We start from the raw sequence: 23,684 nt of genomic DNA, 5'->3' as shown, positions 1-23,684 counted from the left end.
ACCAGGAGTCTGAGCATAGCCGTGAGGCGTGTAGTCGTAGGGGTGGGGAGTGCAGGGGTCTGCTGGGATGGGCTCTGGCTGGGATCCCAGTGTTTCCCTCCACCCAACTCCCAAGGGCTCAGCCCCGGCCCTTGCACTGGTGGGAGGGCACTTCCAGCCCAGGAGGCCCAGAAACCTCCCCTTCTGCGTGCCCCTCACCCCCACCAGATCAAAGACACGGTGACAATGGACGCTGGGAGAGCCAACAAGGAGGCTGAAATCCTTCGAAAGCAGTGCAAGGCTCTGTGCCAGGAGCTGAAGGAAGCCCTCCAGGAGGCGGACGTGGCCAAGTGCCGGCGGGACTGGGCCTTCCAGGAACGGGACAAGATCGTGGCAGAGCGGGACAGCATCCGGTACGGGGTGCTCTGGCTCAGGTCTTTCCATGAAGCGCTGAGTCTGTGGGGAGGGTCAGAATCATTGCTACATGTCCAGGTAAGGTGGGAGTGACCTAGGTGCCTCCCAACTCACCCTAGGTGATGCCCCAGCCTTGTCTCATAGCGTTAGAATTTTCCATTGTGTCTCTTCCCAATTCACTGCACCTGGATATCCAAGCATGCTCTGTGCCCACGTGAGAGCCCATGAGGTGCAACAAGGGCAGGCTTTTTTCTTGAGGGGCTTGTGATGAAACCAACACATCAGATGTGCATACTGTCAGCCAATATTCATTGGGTGCCTACTATGTACCAGAACCTTAGATCCCTTTAGCAAGGAGACCCTGGGAGAGAAACAGCCTCCCAGGCTGCCAGGCAGGTTGATGTGTGTGAGGAGCTGGTGCTGTGGGGGCCGCAGGCAGCTTCATTGGGCAGGGCAGTGGGGAAGGGGGATGCGTGGATGGTGAATTCCAGGGCCAGGGTCAGAGCTGTGATGGGGACATGCATGGCACTAGGGAGGATGGGTAGGGAGGTCTCCCCTAAAGGCATAGTATTCAGGGTAGAACTTAAGCATGAGTGGGATTTTTCCAGGTGGAGAAAGGGGGCAGGAGTTGCAGCCTGAGGGAACATCATGAGGAAAGGTGTGTGGTGTGCTCAGGGAAGGGCGCAGACATGGAGTGGCCGGAGCAGGTCGTGCATTTAGGGAGTCATGGGAGAGGCGGCTGACAGGGTTCTGGAGGGCAGGTTGTAAAGGCTTCGAAAGGGAAGCCCAGGAGCATAGACTTGATCCTTGGCTGGGCTGGAGCCAGGAGAGGCTGTGGTGGTGGTGGTGAGTAAGGACTTGGTCGTTGAGAGTTTCTGAAAGATTCCTTGTGGCCTTTGGAAGGAAAGACTGATGTCCTCTTGGGCTGGTCAGGAGATGAGGGTTCAGGGTGGTGGGGGATTTGGGATCATGGAGAGGTAGGGACCAGCTCTCGGGGACCAGCGAGTGACAGGATGCAATTCTAGAGGTGACACAGAGCACAGACTCCGCTGCTGCCAGGTCACCTATCCCCACCTCCTCTCTGAATGGCTGCAGTGGTCCTGGGGTCCCAGAAGCCACATATCCTTTAGTAGAGAGTTGTCAAGCCTGCACTTTGCACCTGCACAGAGCTCAGGGCTGCAGAGATGCATGAGGCATGATGCTTGTTGGAGTGGGGGCTCAGTCTAGTTGTGGGATAGGCGATAGCCCTCGAAAGGTCCATGTGTGGGTAGTTACAAGGCATGTGGTGGATGCGCAGGGGCCTGCCAGGTGGGCTGGGAGTGGGAGGGTGGTCATTAACCCGAGGCATATTGAGGGTGAAGCAGTGGGACAAGCATTGGACATTTGGAAGCCGATGCTTCTTGCCTGGTAACTGTGGGGGTGTCTCTTCTCCCAGGTCCTCAGTGTCCCCTCTGACCCTCAGTGGGGTTGGCCTGGGTGGTCTCATCTCTAGACTCTAAAGCACTCCTTCTGTGCATGTGGGGATGAGGCAGGCACCTGGGGTGTTTGGGAATTGGGGCTGCAGGACTGTCCACTGCAGGCTGTAAGTCCTCTGTCACCTGTCCCTCTCAGTGACCTTGTCTTCTGCCGCCTCTGCCAGGACCCTCTGTGACAACCTGAGGCGGGAGCGGGACCGGGCAGTGAGTGAGCTGGCTGAGGCCCTGCGCAGCCTGGATGACACTCGGAAACAGAAGAATGATGTCAGCCGGGAGCTGAAGGAGCTGAAGTACGCTGGTGGGGGTGCGGGTGGCCCCTGCCTGTGGTGAGCCCTGGGAGTGGTCCCCCCTGCCCCCAGGGCAAGGCAGTACCACGTCCAGGCCTGGCTGTCGGTCCCTTCACTCTGCCTGACTTTCTCATTCAGTAGAATGGGTCCAAATGCTGCCTCCATGCTGAGAGTTAATTAGAAATTCTTGGGTCTGGCCCTGTGGCCTAGTGGTAGAGTTCGATGCATTCAGCTTCAGTGGCCTGGGTTTGCCGGTTTGGATGCTGGGCATGGACCTCGGCGGCGGCCACACTGTAGTTGTGACCCACATAGAAAATAGAGGAAGATTGGTAACAGATGTTAGCTCATGGTGAATCTTCCTCACCAAAAAAACGAAAAGAAATTCTTAGACCAGCACAGAAGGGGCAGCAGCCCTTTGCTGAGCACATGAAGGTGGATAGGCACCGTGTGCGAAAGCACATGGGAAGGAAGGTTCTGCTCTCAGGCGGTCCCTTTGGGCACAGGCAAGCAGGTGTTGCCCATTCTTTCCCTCCTCCCTCATTCATTCACCAACTCAACAAGGATTTACTGAGTGTCTGCTCTGTATGGGCCAGGCCCATGGTAGGCACCGGGGAAACGGCTGAACAAGTTGCCCTGTGGGGCTCACAGCACACAGGAGGAGACAGACCAAAGGCAGGTCCATCAGAGAGACAAGTGTGTCAGTAAACAAAGTGATGGCAGACTGATGCTGCGTTTTGAAGGCAGTTGTGACTACCCCTCGGCCCTCTCGGCCTGTGTTATCTGGATGTCCATTTGGAGGAGACTGGTTGGGGTGTCAGACAACCTCCGTCGGTTACAGGCCTGCTCCCAGGGGTGTAATTTCAGATTTGGTGATCCTAAGCATTGGATTGAAAATACAAAGGTCAAAGTTTAAAAAGAGAAATTGGCAGAGCCAGACAGCCATCTCTGCAGTCCAGAACCAGACCCTAGTTGAGAAATAGTGGCTCCCTGTCCATCCTTGAAACTTCATAAGCTGTTGGAGTGGTGAAGGGTCAGTGAGAGGCTCGTGAGTCTGCAAGCCTTGCACACTCGAGCAACACCTTTCAGAAGGGAATGATAGCTTCCCCTTCCTCCCCATTCAGTAACATCTCCTAACATAAAACAAATAGCTTCATTTATTAAATAGAACCCCAGAACCTCTGGGGCTTGAATGCTGTAAGGAAGGTCTCAGGGTTTAAGAGGCAAAGTGATGGACTCTCTCCCGGGACCCACCTTGGGTCTTGCAAGTGATGGAATCAAACTGAGGCAAAGCCCGGGCCCTTGGAGTCTTGAGCTTGGGAGGAGGGTTTGCATTTTAATTGAGCTGGAGTTGCCTGGAACTTGAAAGTCGAGTTCCATTTGTTTGTTCATTCAGTATATTTGAATTTGCACCTCCTCTCTGCTGAATTCTCCAACCAGCTGGATGCTGATGAGGGAGTCGGTGTTGCTGCCCAGGAAGCCCCCAGTGTGCAGAAGCAGCACACATGCCCTGGTGGGTGAGAGGAGAGGAGCACAGCAAGCATTAGGCACAGAGCTTCAGGCTGCACAGGGGTGGGCTGGGGCTGGGGGCTGTGGCCCAGGAGGAGGCTTTGGAGCTCTGCCTCGGAGGCTGGGTAGCATTCTAGAGCCGGCCAGTGAGAGCACAGCCCAGACACAGGCACGGACCTGGGAGTGTGTCTACTTGAGCAGGATGCAAAGTAGGTCACGAGTGTGCCAGGAGCCCAAGGGCAGCACTGATGAATTGGAAAGGTCATCTGGGCCCAGGTTTTAGGGAGAAGGTTTATATGCAAGTCACTGCAGATAGTACAAGGTTTCTGAGTCTTTTTCCACCCTCTTAACTCGGTCTTTCTGAGAGCTTAAGTTTTTAATTTTGTTTGTCTAATTTATTGATTTTTATTTTTTTATTTTTTTATTTTTTTAATTTATTTTTTTATTAAGGTTATAAAAGTTAACATCCTTGTGAAATTACAGTTGTACGTCATTATTAGTCATGTTGTAGGTACACCACTTCACCCCTAGTGCCCTCCCCCCACCCCCCTTTCCCCTGACAACCACCGATCAGTTCTCTTTGTCCCTACGTTAACTACCACCTATAAGTGGAGTCATACCAAGTTCGTCTTTCTCTGTCTGGCTTATTTCACTCAACATAATACTCTCAAGGTCTATCCATGTTGTTGCGAATGGGACAACTTTGTCCTTTGTTATGGCTGAGTAGTATTCCATTGTGTGTATATATATATATATATATATATATATATATATATATACCACAACTTCTTTATCCAATCATCAGTTGCTGGGCACTTAGGTTGGTTCCATGACTTGGCTATTGTGAGTAGTGCTGCAATGAAGATGGGGGTGCATAGAGCTTCTGAAATTGCTGATTTCAGGTTCTTAGGATAGATACCGAGTAGTGGGATGGCTGGGTCATAAAGTGTTTCTATTCTTAACTTTTTGAGGAATCTCCATACTGTTTTCCATAGTGGCTGCACCAGTTTGCATTCCAACCAACAGTGTATGAGGGTTCCCTTTTCTCCACAGCCTCTCCAACATTTGTCACTCTTGGTTTTGGATATTTTTGCTATTCTAACAGGTGTAAGGTGATATCTTAGTGTAGTTTTGATTTGCATTTCCCTGATGATTAGTGATGATGAGCACCTTTTCATGTGTCTATTGGCCATCCGTATATCTTCTTTGGAGAAATGTCTGTTCATGTCCCCTGCCCATTTTGTAACTGGGTTATTTGATGTTTTATTGTTGAGTTGGGTGAGTTCTTTGCATATTATAGAGATTAACCCTTTGTCGGATAAATAACTTTTGAATATTTTTTCCCAATTAGTGGGCTGTTTTTTTTGTTTCAATCCTGTTTTCCCTTGCCTTGAAGAAGCTCTTTAGCCTGATGAAGTCCCATTTGTTTATTCTTTCTATTGTTTGCCTCATGTGAGGGGTTATGGTGTCCGAAAAAATTCTTTTGAAGCTGATGTCAAAGAGTGTGCTGCCGATATTCTCTGCTAGAAGACTTATTGTTTCAGGCCTAATCTTTAGGTCTTTGATCCATTTTGAGTTTATTTTAGTAAATGGTGAAAAGGAATGGTTGATTTTCATTCTTTTACATGTGGCTGTCCAGTTTTCCCAGCACCATTTGTTGAAGAGACTTTCTTTCCTCCATTGTAGGCCCTCAGCTCCTTTGTTAAAGATTAGCTGTCCATAGATGTGTGGTTTTATTTCTGGGCTTTCAATTCTGTTCCATTGATCTGTGGATCTGTTTTTGTACCAGTACCATGCTGTTTTGATTAGTGTGGCTTTGTAGTATGTTTTGAAGTCAGGGGTTGTGATGCCTCCAGCTTTGTTCTTCTTTCTCAGGATTGCTTTAGCAATTCGGGGTCTTTTGTTGCCCCATATGAATTTTTGGATTCTTTGTTCGATTTCTGTAGAGAATGACATTGGAATTCTGATTGGGATAGCGTTGAATCTGTAGATTGCTTTAGGTAGTATGGACATTTTAACTATGTTTATTCTTCCAATCCATGTACATGGAATGTCTTTCCATCTCTTTATGTCGTCGTCGATTTCTTTCAAGAAGGTCTGTAGTTTTCGTTGTATAGATCTTTCACTTCCTTGGTTAAATTTATCCCAAGGTATTTTATTCTTTTTGTTGCAGTCGTGAATGGGATTGAGTTCTTGAGATCTTTTTCTGTTAGTTCATTGTTAGCATATAGAAATGCTACTGACTTATGTATGTTGATTTTATACCCTGCAACTTTGCTGTAGTTGTTGATTGTTTCTAATAGTTTTTGTATGGATTCTTTGGGGTTTTCTATATATAAGATCATGTCGTCTGCAAACAGCGAGAGTTTTACTTCTTCGTTGCCTATTTGGATTCCTTTTATTTCGTTTTCCTGCCTAATAGCTCTGGCCAACACCTCCAGTACTATGTTGAATAGGAGTGGTGAAAGTGGGCACCCTTGTCTTGTTCCTGTTCTGAGAGGGATGTGTTTCAGTTTTTGTCCATTGAGTATGATGTTGGCTGTGGGTTTGTCATATATGGCCTTTATTATGTTGAGGTACTTTCCTTCTATACCTATTTTATTGAGGGTTTTTATCATAAATGGATGTTGGATCTTGTCAAATGCTTTCTCTGCATCTATTGAGATGATCATGTGGCTTTTGTTTCTCATATTGTTAATGTAGTGAATCATGTTGATTGACTTGTGGATGTTGAACCATCCCTGTGTCCCTGGTATAAATCCCACTTGATCATGGTGTATAATCTTTTTGATATATTGCTGTATTCAGTTTGCCAAAATTTTGTTGAGGATTTTTGCATCTATATTCATCAGTGATATTGGCCTGTAGTTTTCCTTCTTTGTGTTGTCCTTGTCAGGTTTGGGGATCAGGGTGATGTTGGCTTCATAGAATGTATTAGGGAGTGCTCCAGCTTCCTCTATTTTCTGGAACAGTTTGCGAAGGATAGGTATTAAATCTTCTTTGAATGTTTGGTAGAATTCTCCAGAGAAGCCGTCTGGTCCTGGACTCTTATTTTTGGGGAGGTTTTTGATTACTGTTTCTATTTCTTTACTTGTGATTGGTCTATTCAGATTCTCTATTTCTTCCTGATTCAGTTTGGGTAGATTGTATGAGTCTAGGAATTTATCCATTTCTTCTAGGTTGTTCAATTTGTTGGCATATAGTTTTTCATAGTATTCTCTTATGATCCTTTGTATTTCTTCAGTATCTGTTGTGATTTCTCCTCTCTCGTTTCTAATTTTATTTATTTGAGTCTTCCCTCTTTTTTTCTTAGTGAGTCTGGCTAAGGGTTTGTCGATTTTGTTAATTTTTTCGAAGAACCAACTCTTTGTTTCATTGATCCTTTCTGCTGTCTTTTTTGTTTCAATATCATTTATTTCTGCTCTACTTCTTATTTCCCTCCTTCTACTGACTTTGGGCTTTGTTTGTTCTTCTTTTTCTAATTCCGTTAGGTGTCATTTGAGGTTGTTTATGTAAGATTTTTCTTGCTTATTGAGGTGAGCATGTATTGCAATGAATTTTCCTCTTAGGACTGCCTTTGCTGCGTCTCAAATAATTTGGTACGGTGTGTTTTCATTTTATTTTGTCTCCTGGTAATATTTGATTTCTTCTTTAATTTCTTCAATAATCCATTGTTTGTTCAGTAGCATGTTGTTTAGTCTCCACATTTTTGCCCCTTTCCCAGCTTTATTCTTGTAGTTGATTTCTAGTTTCATAGCATTGTGATCAGAAAAGATGCTTGATATTATTTCAACCCTCTTGAACTTATTGATGCTTGCTTTGTTTCCCAAGATATGGTCTATCCTTGAGAATGTTCCATGCGTGCTTGAGAAGAATGTGTAACCTGCTGTTTTTGGATGAAGTGTCCTATATATATCTATTAGGTCCATCTAGTCTAATTTTTCATTTAATTCTATAATTTCCTTGTTGATTTTCTGTCTGGATGATCTGTCCATTGGTGTTAATGGGGTGTTGAGGTCCCCTACTATTATTCTATTACTGTTGATGTCTCCTTTTAGTTTTGTTAAGAGTTTCTTCACCAATTTTGGTGCTCCTGTGTTAGGTGCATATATATTTATGACTGTTATGTCATCTTGGTGGAGCACCCCTTTTATCATTATGTACTGCCCCTCTTTGTCTTTCGTTACCTGTTTTGCTTTGAAGTCTACTTTTTGTTCATTATTGGCTTGGAGTATTGTCTTCCACCCCTTCACTCTGAGTCTGTGTTTGTCTTTGGGGCTGAGGTGTGTTTCCTGGAGGCAGCATATTGTTGGATCTTGTTGTTTGATCCATTGTGCCACTCTCTGCCTTTTGATTGGAGAGTTCAATCCATTCACATTTAGTGTGATTATTGAAATGTGGGGGCCTACTGTTGCAATTTTATCACTTGCTTTCCGGTTCTTTTGCATTTTGTCCTGATGGAGAGCTGTTACTTTGTATTATTCCTTCTGCTTATCTCCTTTGTTCTGGATTTTGTAACCCCTTTCCTTTTTTTGACTTTTCAGGAATGAGTTTCTTCCTGAGCAATTCTTGAAGAGGAGGTTTTGTGGTGATGAACTCCCTTAACTTTTGTTTATCTGGGAAAGTTTTTATTTCTCCATCGTATTTGAAGGATATTTTTGCTGGGTAGAGTATTCTTGGCTGCAAGTTTTTATCCTTCAGAGTTTTGAATATTTCATTCCAATCTCTTCTAGACTGTAAGGTCTCTCCTGAGAAATCTGCTGATAGCCTTATGGGGTTTCCTTTGTAAGTTATTTTCTTCTGCCTGGCTGCCCTTAGTATTTTCTCTTTGTCATTGACTTTTGCTAGTTTCACTACTATATGTCTTGGGGTTGGTCTTATTGCGTTAATAAAGCTTGGAGATCTATTGGCTTCTGTGACATGAAGTTCCATCTCTCTTCCCAAGTTTGGAAAGTTCCCAGCTATTATTTCTTTGAACAGGCCTTCTGCCCCCTTCTCCTTCTCTTCTCCCTCTTGTATACCTATAATCCTTATGTTGCATCTCCTAATTGAGTCGGATAATTCTCGGAGAGTTTCTTCATTTCTTTTTAGTCTTAATTCTCTCTCCTCCTCTGCCTGCAGCATTTCTATATTCCTATCCTCCAAATTGCTAATTCTGTCCTCCATATTATTGACCCTACTGTTCAGAGAGTCCAGATTTTTCTTAATCTCCTCCATTGTGTTCTTCATCTCCAGTATTTGTAATTGGTTCTTCTTTATGGTGTCAAGCTCTTTTGTGACATAGCTCCTGAACTCGTTGAGTTGTCTATCTGAATTCTCTTTTAGGTCGTTGAGTGTTTTCATAATGGCAGTTTTGAAATCATCGTCATTTAGGTTGTAGATTTCATTGTCTTTGGGATTGTTTTCTGGATGCTTATCATTTTCCTTCTGTTCTGGAGATTTAATATATTCTTTCATACTGCTTGATGGTGTGGGTTTGTGCCTCCGCATAGAGATAGAGTTTAGTCGCTGCTTCCACTTGTTGCGACTGGTGTGTGTGGGGGGGCAGCTGTTTAGACTGCCCCAACCAGGACCCCTGTCAGCTGTTACTGACTGGGTCTGGACCCCTCCTCGTAGTCACAGTGGTCCTGTGGGGTCCCTTGTCAATTGTGGGGGCAATCGCAAGGGGGCCTCAGGCTGCTGGTGCCTACTGCTGCAGCCCACCTAGACGTGCTCCCTCCTTGTGGTCTGCAGCAGTGTTGTGGGCTTTCCCATCAACCAGGAGCAGGATCACCTATAATCTCTGATTTGTCCCTAACAGAGCCCACCAGATCACACTTGTCCACTGTAAGTCCCAGCAGAGCTATGGGTATCTTCTGCAGTCTGTCATTAGCTCTCTTAGCTGTGCTGCTTTCGCCCCAGGGCCTTCCTGCCTTGTGATTGCCAGTCAGGACCTCTCCACTAGTGCTGTGCAGAGGCTTTCACTGAGGCTGCTGTAAGAACCTGGAGTTCCCCCGTGGGCTACGTAATCGTTTCACTGGAGCTCTACTCTGCCCCACTTTACTCTCATGGGATCTCTGGGAGCCCCTTGCCTAGTCTGGGACACGGCCAGAGTCCTTAGGCCTGGCAGTGGCTTGTAAGCTGCTGCCTTCTGGGGAATTCTGCTCTAGGGAGCTTCCTGGGGTTCTAAATGCTGTGTGGGGCCTCCCTGCCAATGGCAAGCAGAGGCCCTCCCTGCTGGGGGGGTGTGGGATCCTGGAGCAACCCCCCGGGCCACAGAGCCGGGTGTTGGAGCTCCACCCAGTCCCCAGGCGCGTCCACGGGAAGTCCAGGCACCCCCTGTACTGACCCATGTGCAGGAGACCATGAGCCCAGCAGCAGCTTGCAGCCTGGAGCCGCCCCGGGGGATCCGCCCACCAGGAGCTTTCCTTTTTCCTGGATTCTGGGCATGGCCTCTCTGCTGATGGCGAGCAGAGGCTTTCCCTGCCGGGGAGATGTGGGACCCGGGAGCCTTCCCCCGCGCCACAGAGCCAGGCACTGGAGCTCCAACCGTGTCCCCAAGCACGTCTACGGGAAGTCCGGGCACCCCCTGCACTGAGCCCTGCACCGGGGACTGTGAGCCCAGCGGCAGCTTGCAGTCTGGAGCCGCCCCAGGGGATCCGCTCACTGGGAGCCTTCCGTATTCCTGGATTCTGGGCGTGGCCTCCCTGCTAATGGCGAGCAGAGGCTTTCCCTGCCAGGGAAGCGCGGGACCCTGAAGCCTTCCCCCGCGCCACAGAGCCAGGTGCTGGAGCACCAAACATGTCCCCAAGCACATCTAGAGGAAGTCAGGGTGCCCCCTGTACCGAGCCGTGCGCCGGAGACCGTGAGCTCAGTGGCAGCTTGCAGTTTGATGCCGTGCCGGGCCTGCCAGGAGCTTCTCTTTGTTCTGGCTTCTGGGCGGCGCCTCTCTGCTAATGGCGAGCAGAAGCCTTCCCTGCCGGTGGGTGCAGGACCCTGGGGAATTCCCCCTGGGCCTAGGTGCGATCGCGGGGGGGCTTGGGTAGTGGTGTTGTCACCTGTTTCCACCGTCGCTCCGCTGGTGAGTGCACACTCCTGTCCTTGGTGTCTGGCGATGCTATGGTGGAGTCCGTTGGAAGAGAGCCTCCTGCAGGAACTAGGCTGTCCGGGGGTCGGGGGTCGGGGGTGGGAGAGCTTTCACCTATTTCCACCTCCTCCCGGGGGGGAAGTCTGTCCGCGTTCCGATGTGTAGTAGCATGAGACTTTTAGACGTCTTGAGATGCTATCTGGATATCCTTTGTTAATCGGTGAATGTCCAATTAGTTGTAGATTTGACGGGGGAGAGACAAAGAAGACCTCTCACTCCGCCATCTTGGTCCCGCCTCAAATTTTCTATTGATTTTTATTTTTAATTTTTAATGTGTTGTGTTGTGTCTAAGAACCGCTAGCCTAGCCCTGGATCTCAGAGATCTTCTCCAGTATTTTCTTTCTAAAAGTTTTATATTTTTACATTTAAATTGATGATACATTTTGAGTTAATTTTTATGTAAGGTTTGGTGTTTAGGTTGAGATCCGTTGCCCTGATGTCCAGTGTCTCCAGCATCATTGGTTGAAGACTGTCCTCCTCTGTTGAGTTGCTTTTACACCTTTTATACTTTGTGGAGCTATTTCTGGATCCTTTCTTCTCTTCCATTGATCTCTGTGTCTGTCTTCCCGGCAATTCCACAGTCTTGATTACTGTAGCTATATAAAAAGTCTTAATGCGACCGGCCCGGTGGCACAGTGGTTAAGTTCACACGTTCTGCTTCTCGGCGGCCCAGGGTTTGCCGGTTCGGATCCCAGGTGCGGATGTGGCACCGCTTGGCAAAAGCCATGCTGTGGTAGGTGTCCCACATATAAGGTGGAGTAAGATGGGCATGGATATTAGCTCAGGGCCAGTCTTCCTCAGCAAAAAGAGGAATATTGGCAGTAGTTAGCTCAGGGCTAATCCTCCTCCTCAAAAAAAAAAAGTCTTAAAATTGAGTGGTTCCTCCTACTTAATTCATTTTCAAAATTGTTTTAACCATTCTAATCCCTTTGCCTTTCTCTAGAAATTTTAGGTTAGTCTTGTTTGTATCTACAAGGTCTTGCTGGTGTTTCCATGGGCGTTGCATTAAACCTCTAGATAAATTTGGGAAGAATTTCTGAGTCTTTGTTTAAAAACCACTATGAAAACCCATTGATGTTCGAGAAGCCTTGACCTGACCCCTCTGGATTTATTGGGAAGCTGGCATGAAGTATGAGGGGGAAAGGAGCCCCACTCAGCTTCCATGAGTGGTCCGCCTTGTTTCCGAGCTGTGTCTTGGGTGGGCTGTTTTGCCTCCCAGAGGGCTGTCCCCATGGCTCTCTCTTCACAGGGAGCAGATGGAGTCGCAGTTGGAAAAGGAGGCCCGGTTCCGGCAGCTGATGGCCCACAGTTCCCATGACTCGGCCATCGACACGGACTCCATGGAGTGGGAAACGGAAGTTGTAGAGTTTGAAAGAGAGACGGTGAGCTGCCCTCATGGCTTTTCTTCCCTGCTCTCTGGACACAAAGACTTTGGGTGGGGGAGGGGGAGGATGGCCCTCTTGCAGTGTCCCCAGTTTCACAGCTGCTAGTTTGGAGGTACGACTTTTCCTCCCAGATACAGGAGGTACAACTTTTGGAGGACATGAATGCATCCTTTCCTTGCACATGTCCCTGCTGGGTTGCAGCAGGTTGGCCTCCTCTGTCCTCTCCAGCAGTGGACACTGGCCCAGTGCCTGGAAGGCAGAGGGAAGAGCAGAGCTCCTAGGGGTGATGCTGGCAGGGACGTGTGTCTGCCGTCGCTGAAAGGGGCAGATTTCAATCACTCATAGGCTTCATCCTGGGGACCCAGTGCCCCATCAGACATTGTGAAGGGGCAGTCCCCATGTTGGAGTGAGTGGCTTGGGGTTTAAGGGCCAAATGTTTCTCGTCACTGCTCTGTAAAGTGTGCTGCTGCTGCTGTCTTAACAGGAGGACATTGACTTGAAGGCGCTGGGGTTCGATATGGCAGAAGGTGTGAATGAGCCTTGTTTGCCAGGGGACTGTGGCATATTTGTCACTAAAGTAGACAAAGGAAGCATTGCTGACGGCCGCTTACGGTAAGAATTGAGGAGACCCATGTTCTAGAGGGAAGGTGGGACCCTCCAACCCAATGCAAAGGACCTGAGAGCCGATGGCAGTTAAACGAATGTAGCCCAGGGTCGAGGGACTCCCAGTCTGCCTGAGGCCCGCAGGCTCAACTGCCAGTGTCGTTCTTAAAGGACTCTCTGTCTCGCAGTTGCCTCTGAGTCTGGTCTTTCTCCAGTCGCCAGGTGCTGCCTTTGCTTCTCTGGGTAGGAAGGGGCTCAGGCGGTGTGTATGAAAGTGTAGAATGTGCATTGCTTGCTTGCTCCTTGAAATAGCAATGATATAAAATAGTGCTTACTATTTGTTAAGCATTGGTTTAAGCACTTTATGTAATTAGTTCATTAATCTTTACAGTCCTGTGAGGTAGGTGCTGTTTTGCCCCCATTTTACGTATGAGGACCCTGAGGCCCAGAGGGGCTAGGTCACACAGCTAGTAAGTGATAGAGCCAGGACTTGAACCCAGGCAGTCTGGCTTCAGTATCCAAGAGTTTAATCATTCGACCCTCTTGGAAGAGGAAGTCCTTCTGATTGTGTATCTGGGGCACCTGCTTTCTGGCATTCAGCTCCCCAAATGGGAGTGGCAGGGTCTGCCCCCTGGTCTTAAGGCCTGCATGAGCACTGAGCTGGCTGTGCCCCTCCCCAGGGTCAATGACTGGCTGCTGAGGATCAACGACGTGGACCTCATCAACAAGGACAAGAAGCAGGCCATCAAAGCTCTCCTCCATGGGGAGGGGGCCATCAACATGGTCGTGCGTCGGAGGAAGTCCCTGGGAGGGAAGGTGGTCACGCCGCTGCACATCAACCTGAGTGGACAGAAAGGTAGCAGGCCCGTGGGAGTGGGCAGAGCACCCCTTTCTTGTGCAGAGAGGATGCATGTGTCTTCAGGAGCACCTCATTACCAGGGATGAGGTGTTGCTGCCGCTTAAATGCAGTGCATGTGCTTCCCTGGCAGGGGGCCAGCTGGGTCCTGGGTCTTGCTTGTCTCTGAGTGTTTGATTCACCAGACCGTATGTGGCTGAGCCCCTAGGTGGTGTGACCTGGCTGGGATGCTGAGATGGACAGGTCGTAGTCTGCCAACCCCTTTATAAGTTTATCTCACAAAGACGAGATGAGACAACCAGAGGGCAATGTGACCCGGGCAGGGATTAACCAGGGCCACTGTGGTTCGCAGACAGCGGCATCAGCCTGGAGAATGGAGTGTATGCTGCCGCCGTGGTGCCTGGAAGCCCAGCTGCCAAGGAGGGGTCCCTTGCTGTGGGAGACAGGATTGTGGCAGTAAGTCTCGGGGACAGAGCCGGGGCCTTCTGCCACCGCAGACAGCTGGATTACGTTTGGGAGGTTTGAACAAGAAATAATGAGTGGAGTTTTTATATTCACCTTGTTCTTTAAATGTGAATATTTAAACCTGATTTTTTTCTTCTGATGGTATGTTTCTGTTTACTGTTAAAAATTAGGAAATACAGAACAAGTATGGGAAGGAAATAAGAATCCTTCATGTTACTACCACCTATAGATAAGCTTTATTAACATTTTTCATGTATTTTTCTACAGCCTTTATTCCACACATCAATGTATATTTAAGTCAGTTTAAAAAAAATAGGTATTTTTATATGACTTTTTAAAAATCTTTTTTACTAAAAATTATATCCATTTATTTTTAAATTTCTTTTTTATTACCAAAGTAAGACTTGCTTGCTGTAAAATATTCAAGCAATACAAAAATGTATAGAAAGTGGTAGCCCCCCTTTTCCCTTTAATCCTGCTCCTAGAGATAATCACTGCCCCCATTTGGAACATGTGCTCCCAGCCAGACCATAAGTGCTCATACAAATCTGTATACACAGATGTAGGTTTTCTGGGTTTTGTTTGCTTTGTAAAATACCATAATGGAATTATCCTATCATATTCTACAATTTGCATCCTACATTGTGGATATCTTTCCAAGTTGATCCTTATTGTTTTTATCCACCTCATGGTGTTCTGTTGTTTGATTATTTATAGTTTGAATCCTGCCCCCACTGATGGACATATAAGTTGTTTTCAGTTTCTGCAATTGCAAACAGCCCTGCCATGAACTTTACCTGTGTGCATAGCCACACTGGGGACACCTGATGGCATCCTTGGGGACCAAACCCCTGAAATGCTGTGAGATTGCTGAGTTGTAGGCATGCATGTTTAATACTTCTAACTGTTTTAAAATTGAACATGTCATACACTTGTTCACGGCACACATGCAGAATTCCAGTTGTGCAAAAGGCACACAGTGACAATAATTCTTCCTTCAATTCTAGACTCCTCATCTACCAGTTCCCACCCTGACGGCTACTCTTTTTAATGATTTATTGTGTTTTCTCCCAGAAACGTTCAAAACATGTATATCTCCCACTATTCTTTTTTTATACCTAGATGAGATCATAATATACACTGCTGCTAATTTTTGTTTTTAACAGTGCACCCTGAGGTTCTTGCAATTCACATCTTTGCATCTGTCTAGGTCATTTCGGTAGCTCCATGTTCCTTAGTGGCAGCAATACAAGCTGTTGAGTGAGTCCCCCTGATGGACAGTCAGGGTATCTTTGCCTTGACCAGTAGTGCTGCACAGTCACTGCTCCATCCTTCCATGGGGACTCGCGGGAGTGTGCCGTGGGTGAATTCCTGGGACGGGGAAATTGCTGGATCAGTGGGTATAAGCATTTAACGTTTGATAAGATCTTTCCATTGTGCCCCAGAGAGATTGTGGCCTCTTCAATCCCACCTGCAGTGTGTGGGGGCACTCCTGGCTTCACATCTTTGCCAATGTTTTTCAGATTTTGAGGGGAGCTGGAGTTTGAAAGCAATATGTGTCCATCATGAGAAAGTTTAAGATGTGGAAAAGTTATAAAGAAAAAAACAACCAAATGATTCCACCACTCCAAGATAATCACTCTGCATATATATTTTTTACCCTTTGATTTTCAAATAATTACAGAAATACTTATAATTCAGTTATAATGTTAAATAATAATAAATAAAGTTGCAAAGATAATACAGGGAGGTCCTATGTACCCTTCACCCAGTTTTCCCTAATGCTTACATCTTACATAACTATACCATCAAAACCGGCAGTAGACATTGGTATAGTGTGTGTGTGTATAGTTCTGTGTCATTTTATCACGTTTTAGGTAACCAGAAAAAATCAAGATACAGAACTGTGCCATCACCACAGAGATCTCCTTCGTAGTACCCCTTTAACGCCCACAGCCCTGTACCCCTACTCATAATCCCTGGCAACTGATTTGTTCTCCAGCTCTATCATTTTGTCATTTGGAGAATATTATCTAAGTAGAATCAAATAGTCTGTGACCTTTTTTTTGTTATTGAGTCGGTAATAATTTACCTTATTGTGAAATTTCCATTGTACATTATTTCTTGTCTGTCACCACATAAGTGCTTCCCTTCACCCCCTGTGCCCACCCCCGACCCCCCTTCCCCTGGTAACCATTGAACTGTTTTCTTTGTCCATGTGTTTGTTTATATTCCAAGTATGTGACCTTTTGAGATGGCTTTTCTCATTCAGCATCGTGCCATGAGATCTGTCACATGGTTAGGTGTACCTATAGTGTGTGCCTTCTCATTGCTGGGTAGTATTCCATGGTGTGGATTCATCCCAGTCTAACCTTTCACCTATTGCACATACACTTTTTAAAAAGATTGGAACACATCTGAGGGATGTGGACAGAGATTTAGGCATAAGGGAGAGTCTCTGTGAACATTGATGATACTTCCATCTCACGTGGTACATCCATGACCTTTTACACCATGATCTTGGTTTCAGTCTCCTCCTGCCCTTTGGGGGTGTAGGTGTTTATCTTCCATTTAGTGCATGAAGGAGTTCTGAGCCGTGGTCCAGCATCACACAGCAGGAAGTGGCAGGGCCGGGATGTTCCCTGGGACCCTTGGTGTTCTGGTCCTAGACAGACAAACATCTTCCTCTAGAGTGATTTTGAGGCTGTGTGTTTCATTTGCCCCAGAAGCCCCTTAACTGGACTCCATGGGCATTACTGGGAAGAGGCTTTCTCTCCTTTGACGACTCCGGATTTGGGTACCTTACAGAACCAGGCCCACTGTCCAACACAGGTTGGCAGGTGGACAAAGCTCCTATCCTGGCTGTGGGCCTGATAGGCTCTCTCTTCGGCCCTAGATCAATGGCATTGCATTGGACAACAAATCTCTGAATGAGTGTGAATCTCTGCTGCGTAGCTGCCAGGACTCCCTGACCCTGTCCCTCCTGAAGGTAAGGGCCCCCGCCCCACCCTAGCTCTGCTCTCACTGTCCTTAGGGCTGGCGAAGCCTCAGCTCCATATACTGGAGCTACTTTTTCACGTCACTGGGATCCTTGAAAAAGGGTACTTATTTACAAAGTGCAGGATATGCATGAGGCCTGACAGGGTCCTGGTTTAAAACAAAAAGGAAAAATAGTTAGGAAGGATATTTTGGGCACAGTTGGTGCATGTGGATCTAGAGTGGATAATTAGATGACCTTAGGGAATTGTTAATTTTCCTGAGTATAATGATGGTATGGGGTTATATAGGAGAATGGCCTTATTTTGGGGGCAGTATATGCTAAAGTTGTTAGGGGTGAATTGTCATAATATCTGTAACCTTCAGATGTTCTGGAATGCAGATAGTTAGAGACAATTTGGCAAAATATTGTAGAATCTAAATGGTGGGTTTATGGGTTTATTGTACTTTTCTATCAACTTTTCTACATAGTTGAGAAGATAATAGAATGTTGGAAAAAATTCACTAAGAGGTGTTTTTAAAAATCACTTTAAGGTTAACATGCTTTTTTGGGAGCAGTGTTAGGTTTATAGAAAGGTGGCTCTAGCAGAGCCTTCTCGTAGTCCCCCGCTTCCTCCATTAATATCTTCATTAGCAGGGCACGTTCGCTGCAGTTGATGAGCCAGTAATAATACATTAGTGTTAACTGAAGTCCATAGTTTACATGAGGATCCATTCTTGGTGTTGTACATTCTATGGGTTTGAACACATGTATGATGACGTATATCCATTATTACACTATCATACAGAATAATTTCACCACCCTAAAATTCCTCTGGGCTTCACCTTTTCATCCCTCCCTCTCCTAACTCCTGGCAACCACTGATCTTTTTACAGTTTCCATAGTTTTGCCTTTTCCAAAACATCATATAGCTGGAATCATACAGTTTGTATCCTTTTCAGATTGGCTTCTTCCACTTAGTAATGTGTTTAAGTTTCCTCTATGTCGTTTCATGGCTTGATTGCTATTTCTTTTTACCACTGAATAATAATCCACTGTGAGTGTACTATGTGACATGTATTTGTAATAATGAATTTTTTACTTTTACGTTTAACTTTTTAAAAATATGCAGGGCACTGTACAGGTGATTCAGAAAGGGCTTAGAGCCAAGAGAACTTTACGGTTCTCTGTGGATTCACAGTGGCCACGTTCATGAGAAAGCCTCACCTGTCAGGGAGAGGTGTACATGCGTGGATGTGTGTGTGCGTGTCTGTCTGTCTTTTGGGGAGGGGGTGTGGCGCATTCCTGACCATCACTCTACCTCCAGGGACATTTTTCAGTGGCAGCTCCAGGTCCTGTGGTCTCACCTGATCTCTTTCTCACTCCTCTGCGATCCCTACTTAGGTGTTCCCTCAGAGCTCCTCGTGGAGTGGCCAGAACATCTTTGAAAACATCAAGGACTCTGATAAGATGTTGAGTTTCCGAGCCCATGGCCCAGAGGTCCAGGCTCAGAATAAACGGAACTTGATGCAACACAATAACTCCACGCAGACGGACATCTTCCACGCAGACAGGCTGGAGGACAAGAAGGAGTTGGGCCCCCCAGGAGGCAGCAGCTCCTTCCTGCACAAGCCATTCCCTGGGGGAGCTTTCCCAGTCTCCCCCCAGGCCTGTCCCAGCACCTCTGAGCGCAGCCTGAGCTCCTTCCGCTCAGACACCTCTGGGGAGCGTGGCTATGGGCTGGTGGACGTGCGCAGCCGGCGGCTACTACTGCCCTTTGAGAATGAGGCAGGCCCTTGTGGGGTGACTGAGGCCCCTCTGGGTAAGGCAGAGTCTGAGAATGCCAACAGTGGTGGGACCTGGCCTAAGGCCATGCTCAGCTCCACAGCAGGGCCCGAGAAGCTCTCTGTTTACAAGAAGCCAAAGCAAAGAAAGTCTATCTTTGACCCTAACACTTTCAAACGCCCCCAGACACCCCCGAAAATAGACTACCTGCTCTCAGGCCCTGGGCCTGCTCACTCCCCCCAACCCTCCAAGAGGGTGGGGCCTCTGACACCCCCAAAACCTCCCAGGAGGAGCGACTCTATTAAGTTCCAGCACAGGCTGGAAACCAGTTCTGAGTCAGAGGCCACTCTGGTGGGCAGCTCCCCATCCACCAGCCCCCCGAGTGCCCTACCCGTTGATGTGGACCCTGGGGAACCCATGCACGCCTCGCCCCCTCGCAAGGCCAGGGTCCGCATTGCTTCCAGCTACTACCCTGAAGGGGATGGGGATTCCTCCTACCTGCCTGCCAAGAAGTCCTGTGACGAGGACCTCACCTCCCAGAAGATGGACGAGCTGGGGCAGAAGCGCCGCCGGCCAAAGTCTGCTCCCAGTTTTCGGCCCAAGCTTGCTCCAGTCGTGATTCCCACTCAGTTTCTGGAGGTAGAGACCGGCACCCGGGTAGGAGGTGGAGGCAGGGTGAGGAGTGGTTGACCTGAGAAGGCCCCAGAGTGGCCCTGAACGGTCCCCAGGCTCACCATCAACCTTGGCTCCTCTGCCCTTGCTCTTGGCACCTACCCAAGGGAAAGGGGTGGCAGGGGAGGCCAGTGGGAAGTAGCCCCCTCAGGAGATTGGAAAGTAACGTGGGGTGTGCAGTTGGTGGGTCTGTCATGCTAAGAGAGGAACCCTTTCTTGGGCATAGTGTTTGATTTGCTTATACAACAAGAAGATTTTGGACAAAACCAGGTGACATGACCTGCTTTGAAGGGTTTAGGGAGACAGGATAGCACACATGAGTCTGCTAGCCGGCAGCAGGAAAGGCTGGCTTGTTTTTGTGGGTACTGTAGTCGTTTCCAGAAGGAAGAGATGGCTGTGAGCTGGAGAACAAATCCATGCTCTCTGCAGACAAAGGGCTCTACACAGCTGTGCAAGTTGTGTGGCATTGTTACTTATGTGTGCTTAATGCATATGTGCATTCCACCTTCTACACACGTAATCTCTGTGTATTTGAAAGAATGGATTCTTTCTCTGCGATTTTCTTCCAGAGTATTTTTGAAGGAAGGGCTTCCCTTCCAGGTGTTGTAAGTCAACATGAATGAACAATGACTTCTCCTGACCGTCACTTCGTGTGTCCGAGTGGGAGGAGCTAGTGCACAGGAGAAGAAATCACTTGCAAAAGCCTGCACATTTCCCTGTTTCCAGCCACCGCGTCTTGGTTTTGCAGGAGCAGAAGAGCATGCCAGCCAGTGGCGAACTCTCCCCAGAGCTCCAGGAGTGGTCCCCTTACTCGCCAGGGCACTCTAGCCGGCACAGCAACCCCCCACCCTACCCCAGCAGAGCATCTGTGGGTGAGTCAGTTGGGCAGGGCTGGGGAGGAGGCTCAGTGTGGGCTCACAGGGCTGCCCAGTCCCGGGGAGAGTAGAGGCAGACATTTCAAGGAGCAGCTGTGTGTCCTCAGCCCAGAGGTTCAAAGAACTAGCAATTGCTGCCCCATCTGGGATGTTTAATCTTGTATCGCTGACATCTCTTAGCTTTTCAGAGTATTTTCTTCCCATAGCAGCCTGGGAAATAGGAAGCATTAAAGAGAGTTCTCCCATTTTACAGATGGAGCAAGGCCAGTAGCTCGCACAGGTCCGGGGCTGGCTGGTGCTTTGGGGCGATTGTTCTCACCCAGCCCATTTCTAGGCACCGTTCCCCGGAGCATGACCCCGAGCACCACTGTGAGCTCCATCCTGAGGAACCCCATCTACACTGTGCGTAGCCACAGGGTTGGCCCTTGCAGCTCTCCGCCTGTCCCCAGAGAGGTCGGCCCCCAGGGTTTGCATGCCAGGTATGTGAAGTCACCCCACACCTCCCTGCACCCCAGCCATCCAAGCCCACCTGGACATAGAGCCACTGGTGCATGAAGAGGCTCATGGACAGAGAAGCTTCCTTGCCTCACTGGAAAGGGGCTGGTTAGAGCAGTGCTGGGACCCCAGGGAACTTTAAGGATGCTCTTTATTCCCCAACATGGAGCTTGAAAGGGTATTGAAAGAAAGGTAATAGTGAAGGCAGCTGAGGCTTGAGTGCTCACATGCCAGGCCCTGTGCTCAGACTTTCATAAACATCATCTCATTGAATCACCACAGCAAAGTTGGGAGCCAAGGACTGCTATTGTCTCTGTTTTACAGATGAGGAAATTGAGCCTTAAAAAGTGAATGGACTGGTTCAAGGTCACTCACTCATTCATTCATTCATTCATTCAATTATTTGACAGGTTTTTATTGAGCATCTACTACCTGCCATGGACTGTTTTAGTTCCAAAGGGATACAGTGGAGAACTAAGTAGCCAAGCTTCTTCATGTGACATTTGTGTTCAAGTGTGGGAGGCAGACAGAAAAAAATGAACATAGTGATTGATACCAGATGGTACTGGGTAGCTCTGAAGATTGTAACACAGGGCAACAAGCTAGGCTGTGACTTGAAGAGGGTGGAGAGTGAGATTCGGTGGTGGGGAGGGCCCCATGGTGGGGGGAATGCTGCCATGGCCAAAAGACTGTGAAGAGGCCAGCTGTACAAGACCTGGGGTGGAGTCCCCAAGAAGAAGGGCTGTGGGTGCTGCGGCCCAGGCACCTAGGAACAGTGCAGGGAGCTGTTGGGACAGAGTGAGAGAGTTTGGCAAAGGTATGGTGAGTCAGGAGGAGAGCACAGGGCATAGGGCAGGAATCCTGTGGGACTGCAGCCAGTGTGCAGACGTTGGACTGTGTTCTGAGTGCAGCGGAGACCACTGTAGGGTTAGCCAGGGCAGAGATGTAGTCTCCCTGCAGCGCTAGAGAAGGACATCGCTGGGCCTGCCTGCCTCCAGCCTGGCATGGCGATGCCTGGGCTCTCTCCCCTCCGGTTTCCTCGGCGTGCTCACCTGAGCGAGGCACGCAGGTCCTTCTCCAAGGGCCTCAGTGCCTGTCTAGCCTCTCTCTGCCCACCCCTGAGGAGAGGCTCTACTTCCCTGGACCCACCGAGGATTCAGAGCCTCTGTTTTCCCTGCAGAAGGCCCTTCCTCACAGAGAGCCTGATCCCAGCCCAGGGCTGAAGTGGATGTGCCATCTCTCCATTGGCGTGGCCCTTTCTACTGCATGCAGAGCTCTTTTTGTTTATTTTTTTAAGATTGGCACCTGGGCTAACAACTGTTGCCAATCTTCTTTTTTTTAAGGATCGGCACCTGGGCTAACAACTGTTGCCAATCTTTTTTTTTTTTTTTAAGGATTGGCACCTGGGCTAACAACTGTTGCCAAGCTTTTTTGTTGTTGTTGTTCTTTTTCTGTTTTATCTCCCCAACCCCACCCCGTACACAGTTGTATATCTTAGTTGCAGTTCCTTCTAGTTGTGGCATGTGGGATGCCGCCTCAACGTGGCCTGACAAGCGGTGCCATGTCCGCACCCAGGATCCAAACCCTGGGCTGCCGCAGCGGAGCGTGCAAACTTAACCACTTGCCACAGAGCCAGTCCCCAGAGCTCTTTTTAGATACCGTCTCCAAGCATCCTGTGGACAGTCGCTGTCCTCGGCTGACAGCAAGTGGCTCCTGGATCTCCCTTCTCCCAGCTCAGGGAGGCCTTGGCCCAGGCCCATCACTTGTGTTTTTTCCTAGTGGCCTCGTCTGGTCCTGGTCTTCTTCCCAAACCCCTCATCTGTCTGATTCTCTCACAGTGTCCAGCACCAGGGCCGCCTGAGCCTGGACCTCAGCCACAGGGCCTGCAGCGACTACTCTGAGATGAGAGCCTCTCATGGGTCCAACTCACTGCCCTCCAGCGCCCGCCTTGGTAACTGCCCCACTAGAACCTTGCTGTGGTGGGAGCTGGCCTTTTTTCATCTTTGCCTGGGTCCTCACGCCCAGACCTCTTGGTGGCCTGCCCTCACAGGCCTCTCTCCCCTGTTGGGGCCAAGGTCAGCTCCGTGCTGCACTCAGAGCCATTTCCTTTGGCTTCTTCTATGTCCTTTCTGCTTTCCCTAGTGGTCATGTGGTTGTTCCAGATGCTCCCTGTCCCTGAGCTTGTCTGTCTTTCTGGGGATTTAGTATTGCTGTTCGCTTATGGGAAATGCAACCCAGGGTAGATTCTAGCAGTTACCTCATAAACAGACTGGTGGCGCTGCTTGCAGCATTGTGGAGGGAAGGCGAGCAGTCACCTCTGTCACTTGGGTTACTGTCCCTGTTCCAGGCCTAGGAGTGAGATTTGTGTGATCCTGTTCTGGAACAGACTAGGCCTACACGGTTTATTCGACACTGGGCATTAAATATCTACTTTTCTTGACTGTTCCACATTTAGGCCCCATCTGGGATAAATGGTAGGGCCTCGCCTTGCATTTTGTCATGACCAAGTGTCTTTCCTGACTACCCAAGTGGTGGTGAGGGAGTGAGGGGTGGTGTTTAATCACAGGCCTAAAGTTCTGTCCCCTTATGGAACCATAGGATCTTCAAGCAACTTGCAGTTCAAGGCAGAACGCATTAAAATCCCATCAACGCCAAGATATCCCCGGTCTGTTGTGGGCTCTGACAGAGGTGAGACCTTCTCAGGACCCCCTCCCTGCCTCCTGTGTCACTCTGTCCTCATGATGGGGTATCTGGGCACAGCTTATAAGTTCCTCGTCATCTCAG

At 48.4% G+C, this 23,684-nt stretch overlaps 1 protein-coding gene across 4 annotated transcripts in view; it reads left to right on the top strand.

Annotated features, from left to right (window-relative positions):
• The window catches only part of DLG5 (discs large MAGUK scaffold protein 5), a 128,786-nt gene that overhangs the window by 79,298 nt on the left and 25,804 nt on the right, over positions 1–23,684 (top strand). For 2 of the 4 annotated variants that reach the window (XR_011538253.1, XM_070613054.1), the window contains exons 8-19: positions 208–392; positions 2,033–2,158; positions 12,037–12,169; positions 12,657–12,784; positions 13,456–13,631; positions 13,984–14,087; positions 16,993–17,085; positions 18,478–19,497; positions 20,279–20,402; positions 20,740–20,884; positions 22,739–22,851; positions 23,499–23,588. Coding sequence is in view for 3 of the 4 variants with exons in the window: in XM_070613054.1 (XP_070469155.1) it covers positions 208–392; positions 2,033–2,158; positions 12,037–12,169; positions 12,657–12,784; positions 13,456–13,631; positions 13,984–14,087; positions 16,993–17,085; positions 18,478–19,497; positions 20,279–20,402; positions 20,740–20,884; positions 22,739–22,851; positions 23,499–23,588 (2,437 nt within the window). In the remaining variant the exon portion in view is untranslated. Of the gene's footprint in view, positions 1–207; positions 393–2,032; positions 2,159–12,036; positions 12,170–12,656; positions 12,785–13,455; positions 13,632–13,983; positions 14,088–16,992; positions 17,086–18,477; positions 19,498–20,278; positions 20,403–20,658; positions 20,885–22,738; positions 22,852–23,498; positions 23,589–23,684 lie in introns of all 4 variants that reach the window. The other 2 variants (XM_070613048.1, XM_070613064.1) reach the window with 1 other exon arrangement.

The sequence above is a fragment of the Equus przewalskii genome, chromosome 1 (genome assembly GCF_037783145.1).
Source record: "Equus przewalskii isolate Varuska chromosome 1, EquPr2, whole genome shotgun sequence".
Taxonomy (NCBI): Eukaryota; Metazoa; Chordata; class Mammalia; order Perissodactyla; family Equidae; genus Equus; species Equus przewalskii.
Note: the sequence above shows the minus strand (reverse complement) of the source record. Positions and strands in the feature narration are given on the sequence as shown.